This window comes from Lasioglossum baleicum, unplaced genomic scaffold (genome assembly GCF_051020765.1).
Source record: "Lasioglossum baleicum unplaced genomic scaffold, iyLasBale1 scaffold2044, whole genome shotgun sequence".
Taxonomy (NCBI): domain Eukaryota; kingdom Metazoa; phylum Arthropoda; class Insecta; order Hymenoptera; family Halictidae; genus Lasioglossum; species Lasioglossum baleicum.
The window spans coordinates 10,887-20,967 of record NW_027471103.1 but is presented as its reverse complement, the minus strand read 5'-3'; the positions used below and the strand labels follow the sequence as shown (position 1 = coordinate 20,967).

The following is a 10,081-nucleotide window of genomic DNA, read 5'->3' as shown; positions in this document are numbered from 1 at the left end:
CTTTTTTTTGTCTTGTTTTGTGTTTTTTGGTTTATTTTGGTACGACAAGGTGGAATTCGAGCAGCAAGGGGTTCTCAACTATTTAACGGGTCGGGTCTAGTCGCTAGGTTTCGAAGACAGATCATAGAGATTAGGTGGGGATTAAGGGTAAAAGTTGGCAGTATCAAGACACTCGACAAATGCAAAAGAAGAAGGGAACAGGGACGTAGAATACCGGTACTCGTCAACCCTGGAAAAAAAAATCTGTCCCGTTTCGTTCTCTATCTTTTTCCATTTTCTTTCTCTTCCATTTTTCCTTTCCTAAATGCTTTTCCCTCGAGTGAACACAAGAATCCAAGTGTTTCCGAATGCGAGAAGGGAAATAAAAAAAAAGGAGAAACTATTCTCAAAGGCGACGAAGAAGAATCTACTCAAAAGTTGAGCAATATATCCAATACACTCCTATTCTCTTTAAATATAACGTAACATTATTTATACTCGCATTATGTACAACTAAACTCTCGCACGATGGACAATAAAAAGTCGCGGATTCGAAATAGAAGAACCAGGCGTTCGAGACGCCCCTGGCGTTAAAAAAGAAAAAAAAAGTAGAAGAAGAGAAGAGAAGAGAGAGAAAAAAAACGAAACAAAAAGTAAAACAGTTGTATAAAAAATTAAATTATCTTTACGGTAATAAAATATACACTATGCTCTACGCGGGTGCAACCAGATCGTGGTCGAGAGACAAGAATAAATAAATTCTTTTCGCAGCGGGGAGATTAATTGGTGACTCTCAGAATGGTAGGTAACTTTGTCACATTTGCACATATCGGCTGAGTCGTCTGGTTGCACCCTCACAAAAAGAGGCTTCGAATACAGTAGAGAGAATGAAAGAAACTCGATGAGTATTACATGGTAAAACGAAATGCATTGCACTTGATCCGTGCTGTACAATTGTTTAAAAAAAAAGAGCAAAAAAAAAAGGAAAGAAAAAAAAGGAGACGTCTAACGTCACTCGCATCCTTCGTGAACGAAAACTTAAGCTAGAACGACACTCTTGGTGTACTCGAGTCTTATAGCATGCACAGAGTAATTATAAGATCGTCTGCTCGACTTGGTGGTGAAGGTCACACCGGAAGCTGATCGCGTAATGTAAATAAAACAATTGGGTAAAAACTGCTACAAACGAGTAACACGGTGTAAGTTCTATCGATCTTGATCAACGAGCAGAGGATCGTCGAATTACTTTGAACGGGTACGATGAAATATGATTGCTTGCGCGCTAAAAAGAAAAAAAAAAAAGTAAAAAAAGAAAGGATCCTCGACTTTTATACATGGAAAAATTAAAATAAACGACGCCTTATATCGTATGCGAAATTCTGTTCGTGTCTTTTGCAAGTGCTGGAGGTTTAAGTTTCGTGAAACCGTTTCGCTCGACAGAACGCGTAAAAATCGTTCCTCCTTTTATCCGTTCTATGGAAAACGTGATACAGTAAGAGCTGCCTCCATATTCAGAACAGGAAGTAAGAACGTGAGATCATTCTAAATTTCAGAACGGAAGCAGCTGTCGTTTATTGGCCACGTAAATATAGAAATTTGTATATCGATAATATAAATGAACGATAATATAAAAGAAAAATAACCACAGCCACGTAACATATACGTTCGTTTGTCTTTTCTCGTTCTTTAAACGTTTAAGGATCGGCATGGTACGTGAAACAACCAGCACCGCCATCTAGTGGCGAAAACGAAAACGATAAGAGTCGACCGAAGAATTACCGCGATTCTTAAAAGCTTATTGCAACGTCCACATCCTTCTTCTTTTTCTAAGTTCGTTATACGTTAAAATTACGTTGAGCACTACGCGATCGAAATTATGCGGCAATTTGAAAAAAAAAGAAAAAGAAAGAAAGAGAAGAGGAAAATGAAAAAGAATATCTCGACACGGAATGGCCCATTCCCATGATTAAACTTTTCTTTTCGATCGCGTAGCGAACACTTTTTTTTCTATGGAAATGAATAGAGACAAGACAAGAGGGGAAAAATGAATTCCTATGTTTTCGTCGCAATTAATAATCTCTTCAAAAACTGATCGATTTATAGATAAAAATTTGCGTCTACACCAATGACATTTTGATATTTTTCTCACAACAATGATTCCAATATGAAAAATGCTTTGGCACAATAGGTATATATCGAATACGAAGATCATACGAGGATGGTATGATTTTTGTTTTGTTTTAAATTAACTATTCGCCTCCATTCATTTCCGTTAATTTAGAATTGAATCTTTACCGCTTACTAGAGACGAATACACAAAAAATGATATATTCCTTGTCACTCGCTCTCGTGCTTCCTTCCTTCTTCTTTCGAACCACTTTTTATCTGTACAGTTTGCTTGCGTCATGATTTTCACTTCGGATATACAGACATACACATATTTACACAACTTTACAGAATGAAGAACGAAAATTATGTTCGAGCTGCGTCTAGCAAGTCGAATAATATTCCGATGTTTCGTTCGTCGACCTCCCGCCAATTTTTAGCGACATCTCGCGTGAATTCGTCGAAACTCATAAAGAGGGCAGCACTGAACTTTATTACGCGGGAAAATCATCTCCCGATCTTTCCAATAAAGAACATTCGTTTCTTCTTTTTTTTCTCTTTCTTATAGCCCTTTTTTTTCAAAGACACTTCGACGATCGCGCGACGAACTCGGTTTCGTTCGATCGCAATGAATAAACGAAAAACATAAACCGCGTAACAGATCTATATACAACACTGTACATCGTCACGTAGAAACGAGTGTGAAATAAAATAAAAAAAAGAGAGTACCAAGTCAGCCAAGCGTGTCGCCGTCGTATGTTACGCGTACAATTTTATGGACTCTGATTTACTTACCGAAAAGTCGGCTGCGCAGAAAACGGCCGGCCTCCAATTCACAATGACAATCCGACGCGTTTTATTCGTACCACTTAGCTGACCCGTTGAGTATGACAGATGCGATTCACCTCGGGAAGTCGAAATTTCTTTTACCGATCGATCGTACAAAAACCAAACGAAGATTCATCGCGGAACGAACGAAAACAAAAACGAAGGAGAGAAAAAAAAAGAAAAAAAAAAGGGTTAATAATGAATCACACACTTCACTCGATCAGAGTTCGAAGAGTTTAACCGTTGAACAGTCCTGCCCGTTCGCTAAGGCAAGATCACAGAAACATGTCTAAGGCTCATAGTCACCCACGGCGTAGTTTACGTTTAACGTGTCTCTACTTTCGCGCCCTTATCGCTAAATGCAAGTGGAATCTGGGTGTTGGCTGGCAGACTTTCGTGTTTTCGTCGGCTCCTTCGTCGTCAATTCCTGAGAGGGCCTCCGCGGACTACCCAGTGTAACTAACGCAGACGCTACGGCTAAACCGGCGCTCTGACCAGCCGGCGTATACGGTTCACCGCCAGTAGGTAGTCTGACTAGCAACGACAAGACCGCTGCTCTGTTACCACAACATGGCTCCAGCGCGATCGGACTAGGGGCGTCCTGGAAATATTTACCAAGCAAACCAAATAACACCGAGTATTACACTGTGTTCTATAACAATTCGCAAAATTCGCAGCACTATTAGGCACAAAACCGTTCTCAACCACCATCGCGATAGATTTGAAGAGAAGAATCGCAAGCAATATCGCAATATCGAAATATCGAATGTCACGCGTGATTCGAGTTCAATGACGTCACTAGTGGCGCCATTATTTAAACTACGTACGAGCCACCACGCTGATATTTCGTTCCTTTTCTATTCTTTTTCTTTTGTTTTTTAAGAAAATATTAATAGAGATAGACTAATTTAAAAGTTTTATTTTATATAGAAAAATAAAAATTTATACTAACCTTTTTCTTTTTACGACAATTGGTCAACTCGGACTCGCTTCGTTCTGAGTCAGAATTATCGATGTCCCGCCTCTCGATTTCCACCAAAACCTGGCTAAACGCCCTACTGGCCATTTGTTCCATTTCTACGAACAATCTTTGCCTTCTTCTGTACATGTCATATTTTTGCTTAATTTTCCAAAGGACAGCAGCCACTAACAGCAGAGCGAGGAAGCACCTAGGCATGTAATCTCTAGTTTACAAGTAAATACTGCCTGAGGCTTAGGACAACACAAAAGCGGAGGAAATTTTGAAAAAAAAATAATGAACAAAATCACAATGTTCTTGATCTCACGGTTATTAATTCCTACACACAACACATAAATAATCGACACGTCTATCTACGCATGTTTAGTTTGTTTTAGTACGACGTTTCAAATACTCACGTGCAAAATGTTATGAAGAACTGCTGCAAGTTGAGTTTGGAATACTGAGAGAAGGAAATTTGAATCCACACTGGTGGCTGGAAGTCGTACACGTAAACGTACACCGTGATCAATGTGTTATTGTTTTCACTACCGAAACCATAAATGTCTTTCATAAAACGATACTTGTACATGTTGGTCGTGCAATTTGCGCCAAGAGTGACTGGCATTTCCGGCGTATTGCCTTTCTTCACGGTAATATTCATTTTAGCCAGAACGGAACAGGTAATAGAGAATTCCGCATCGATATCGGATTTTGGTGGAGAATTTTTGAAATTGATTGCCCTATACTGGCGATCTTCTTTTTTACTTAAATTGAATGTAAATTGATAATCAATTGCCAAATCGTCTGTAAAAAGAGAAAAAGAAATAATTGATTCAAATGTAATATTTCTTATATTTTATTATTAAAAAAATATAGGTAAATATCTTACAAAAACATGATCCTTTATTTGTAGGATCTCCATGATAGAGGCTAGATACATCGCATCGTTCACAATGATCTCCAATAATGCCTTTCGTTGTACAGGAACATTTACCCGTTTCGCTGGAACACTGTGTGCCTTGGTTATTACAAAAGCAGGCTGTAACGAGAAAATGTAATTGAACGACCTACTCGATATTGGCAGGTTAACGACATTACACAGAGTAAAATGAATTTACGTTGGCAAGTGGCTCCATTTAGGGGACTTCCGTAATAGCCGGGCATGCATTTATCGCAATGAGGTCCGTAAGTCAAATTTTCACATGGTTGAATGCATATACTGCTATTTGAGCGACACTTGCTGTGACCGTTGCATTGGCAAGCTAAAATTGCAATACGTAGAGAATTAATGCATGCACATTATACAATCAATTCTAAATATCTTACAACAGTAAAAATATTTTACTGCTCAATTGTAATTCACTTACTAGGACATTTGGTAAAGTACCATCGTTCAAATGGGCAAGTGTCCGAGCTTTTATTACTCGGTCCACGAGCTCCACCTGGGAGACACAGTCCCTTTCCTGTTCCAGAACCATCGTCGCACCATCCGCATCCAGGATCAGAACGACACGCCGTGCAAGACGAGTAAAACGTACACCACTCTTTCCCTGTTTCAGTGGCACGACATTTTGCATCAACGGTAGTCCACTCGCGGCACTGGCCATAAGGAAAACTCGCAGGATATGCAGTTTTATCGACGCACTTCTTCTCATTCTGACACCAAATGCAATCTGACTCCGTACAATTTTTACAGGAAGAATAATCCACACACGGATTGCGACAGGAGTCTATAGATAACCTTTGTGCTTGGATAGTTCCATTTAAAATTGTCACCTGCTGCAAATTGAAATTTATTAATATACATATATTTCATACCAACACGAAGCATAGCTAATACTAACTGTATGGGATGCTGAAATCTATTAACCATCCTACTATTTTCAACACAAGCAAAGCCTTTAATCTATCCAAAAAATCAACTCAGTGAGAATTACCACTACAACTTTCCGCTGTGATCATAGCAAATACATGAACAGCTGCTTTTGAATCAAAACTACTCACGTCTCGAGCCTTCGAGTACGGCTTACACCGATCCGGTCCATTCGACCAGGACCAGATACAATGCGGATTACTGGAGCACGCATGGCACGTGTGTAATTGCAAACACTCAATGCCGGTATGAGCATCGCACTGTACCAGATTCGTGATTGCCTTGGTCGGAGGTGCATTAGCGTTGTCTCGGCAAATCTCGTACGAGCAACTCTTACCGCACCACACGCAATTGTACGAGGTCTGCACGCATGCCACGCAGTCCGTGAGCAGCTTGCATAACTCCTTGTGAGACGTCATCCCACGTGGCGGCGTGTCGTCTAGGCATCTCATGTAAATTCCGTCGTGCATGTCATCGTTAAGAAGCACTTGCCGGGATATCTTGGTAATCTGTATACATCGGTCTTCACTCTTGTCCCACACGCACTTCACGCCTGTCCTTGCGTTTAAACACTGATTCTGATTTGTAAGGTGTTCGCAATTTCCTGGTGTGTACCTAGTAGCCAGATAAATAATTTTCACTTCTTATTTTGCTCAATAAGTTGTATCAAAAGTACCAAAATAGTATACATATTTTAATTATTATATTTGAATCCATATAAAAAGATTCTACCTTGACATGTCAGACAACATCTGGCCATCGAATCCCCCATAAATGTACATCGATTTCTCGAAAACGGTCGTACTGTGCCCATACCTAGGCAGATCGGTCATCTCTTTGGGCATAGGAAACTGATGCCACGAATCACACGTGACATCGTACGCCATCGTATCAGCTGAGTAACACTTTGTTCCATCTGAATGTTGCGTATCATTGTGCATGTTGCCTCCAAAGACGATCATCAAGCCACCAGAAATGAACACGGCCGTATGAAAGAAGCGTGCCGATGGGGCAGACGTCAACAATGTCCACTCACGAGAATTAGGGTGGTAGGAGTACAGTCGATTGGTTACCACCTGTGTGCTCTGTGATTCTGAGACGTATCCTCCGTATACGTAAATGAGACTCGTTAACGGGTCATAGGCGGAGGTGTGACCGTAGCCACCCTTTACAGGGAATCCGACTGTCTCCACGATTTGCCACTCACGGGTACCCAAATAGTATTCCTGGACCTCGTTTAGATAGCCATACTGAGGTGAATAGCCGAATATTACCACCATCTTTTCCTTCCTTCCATGGCTCTGCACCAGGGTTGCAGAGTGTCCAGCTACCTGTGTAAAGTAACACATTAAATAAGAGTATTCAAAATTTTTTAATATACAAAATATTACAAAAGCCACGCCGTCAATCACGGATCTATCGTTAACGTAATGCAGAATAGAATGTTATAAAGCAAAAGTGATATTCATGGAGGAAAATTAAAGCACCTTTAAGGGACCACGCATAGTCTTGTTGTTATGGCAGTTGTCGTGCACGGTTACGTTCTCCCAGACTTTTGCCGACACGTCGAAGGCCCAGATCTCGTTGGTTACCGTGGAATTAGGCAGAACACCGCCGTACATGAATATCTTGTCGCCAAATAACACGCATGAATGAGCGTAGCGGGGTAAAGGAACCTTACCCTCTACATGAGGGGTTTCCAGACGTTTCCATTGAAATCATATACGTAAATCATCTTGGCGCGACGAAAGCTCTCACCGCCGACTACATACAAGGAATCCTTCCAAACGATGGAACAATGACTAGCCGAACCTTCCGGCGAGAAGTCAGTGTACGTGACGGTCTCCCAAAACCCACGATCACTTCTTTGGCTACAGTCGGAACCTGAAGAGACATAAAATCGTTTTTAATTGCTCTATACAGATACATATCGTTTCAACTACTCCTAAGGTTCAAATCCACCTAGTTACGATATCTCTTCCCTTTTGTGTGACTACAAAATTACATACCAATATGCAAGTACTTCCTAATTCCCATACCGTTTGCTTATCACTACTGTGTTCTACTGTTACACCATATAGCATTGTCACTAAGCAATCTACTTATAGAACAATGACATAAGCATCTTTCACATAAGCCAATAAAGTTCGTTTACATGAAATTTGTAATTATTCGGTAATCCTATTGTTTCAGAGACATTCATTGCACACAGATTGTCCTTGCAAGAGTAAGGAACACGACCGACCAAGCCTTCCACCATTCCAAGATACTTCACCGAACTCCTCTAATGGAAAACCTCACCCTTGAAACCGTGCACGCAGTCACAGTGATGGCTCTCCCGGTTACACTCGCCCTGTCCATGACTATGGGAACAATTGTTCGGGCAAACTTGAATCTCGCAGGCCTCGCCAATCCATGTAGCGTCACACGTGCAAACGCCGTCGATACAGACTCCATGGCCGGAGCAGTCGATGTGCGAATACCTGTGGACACCCAAAAGTATGTACACACGGGAAGGAAAGTAGGCTGTGCAAATCTTTAAGAAGCCAGGCTACCATGTGTGGCGATCCTAATCGCCACTGTAAATACTCTCTTATCGTATTTGCACGCGAAGATAGAATAAATATTTGCCTGATCGGACTTGGACAAATATCGTTACAAGAGAAATGGTCAACGAGGCCACAGTAAATGGGGAATCGGTGTCAACGGTTGCTTTTAATCCAGGAGTTTCTGACCTGGGACAATGGGTTAATGGCGATAACTGCTTATATCTGTACTTTTTCTTTAGTTTTTTCTTTTTTTTTTTTTTTTTTTTTTTTTAACGAGCGGATAATGTTACTGAGATAGAAAGTGGAGCAGGGTTAATTGATATTACGGGTAGAGTGGGATTAATGAACGGCGTAATCAAACTTTGGAATGATTGAAACGATTACTGATATACCTCAGAACTATATCTAGTGTGTGTCAAAGTTCAATTGAAATGTGTATACTGAAAAAAGGGAGCTTCTTGATAAAAATACCGTCGTCGACTTTTATGTACAGAGACTGAACAGATGCTGGTCCGAATAAAGCACAGCTCTTTGTGAAATCATGATTACAATTAGCAACAGGCAAGTGTTACTTTATCAAATCATTTTCTATGATCTACTAAATTTAGACTGAATATTCAAATGAAAACATGAAAAGCAGGTCTAAAAGAATTCTACAAAAGGAACAAACTAGATATAATGTTCTAAGAATAAGGCAGACTAGATCATCTACATCTCAGAGAACCAAAAATCCTCTCACAGCCTCTAAGCTCTACTAAAAAGAAGTACCATTCTACCACTAAAGTTAAACTAGTGTGAACCAAAGATCTGCAAGAAACGCCATTCCAAAGATCAGAAAACAAAGTAGCTCTGCAACTCTCTCTATCCAGACTCTAGATTCCAAACACCTAAAGGTTCATTCCCAAAAGAATCCTTCCAGAGGTTCACACTCCAAGCATTCAGAAACTTCAAAATACGCTCTACAAAAGCTCACTCCTAAATTCCTAAAAAAGAAAAAAAAGAGAGACAGAGAGATAACAATCCAAGCAAAAAGGGGGGGAGTTGAAACGAGGGTGAAATCAAGTGCATAGTCACCTGCTCGGGCAAGCGTTGATCTTGTAAGTAATATTGAAGCCGCTCATGTTGTACACGACGTCCGAGTAGAAGTGAAGCAGCGCGCTTCCGGACTGCGCGATCACTTCCGGCACGCGGCGTATGTGGTAGCCATCTTTGTGCATCAATCCGGAGAAGACAGCGAGCAACGGCGCTTCGACGCTGTCACCGTCGTAGATGTACATGTGATCCCAGCCGCATTCCGTGGCGAATTGCTCCACGTGCATCCGTATCGTGGAGTTCGGGCTGCTCTCGATCAGCCAGGAACACTTGACGTCCGCAGTGTAGTTGCCGATACCGTCGTGGATGTGTCCCGCCGGCTCCGTCAGTCTGCAAACGAAATCCTTCGATCAGTCAATAGGTTAGGGTTGACAGCCCGATGGACGATAATCGCGAATGATAAAAGACACGTGTGTCGCTGATAAGACAAACCGCGATACCACGGTAAATTCAAATGTTTGACAATGCTATCAGAAATTACATATTTGATCGTGTCAGATTAATAGTTGCAGTTAGGGAGTTTTTAGTTCGAGATATAGGGAGTAGCATAGGGGATAGTTTTAACTCCTGACATTACCATATAGAATTTCATTTAGGTAAATGTATTATTACGTTTAGCTTTATTACTGGTAATCGTATCCTATTTGTCTTCACTAGACTATTTCAATTATGATCGTTTATGTATTGTGTATT

General features: G+C 40.8%; 1 protein-coding gene across 1 annotated transcript; it reads right to left on the bottom strand.

Annotated features, from left to right (window-relative positions):
• Positions 1 to 3,268: 3,268 nt before the first annotated feature.
• On the bottom strand, positions 3,269 to 9,718 carry LOC143221199 (attractin-like protein 1; the record flags this gene model as incomplete). The annotated part of the gene is given in 12 exon segments (XM_076446690.1): positions 3,269 to 3,514; positions 3,866 to 4,097; positions 4,291 to 4,678; positions 4,764 to 4,913; positions 4,993 to 5,136; positions 5,242 to 5,653; positions 5,879 to 6,362; positions 6,480 to 7,078; positions 7,235 to 7,446; positions 7,449 to 7,631; positions 8,049 to 8,230; positions 9,371 to 9,718. Coding segments are annotated over 12 exon segments (3,580 nt in total), but the record flags the coding sequence as incomplete, so codon positions are not given.
• Positions 9,719 to 10,081: the final 363 nt, after the last annotated feature.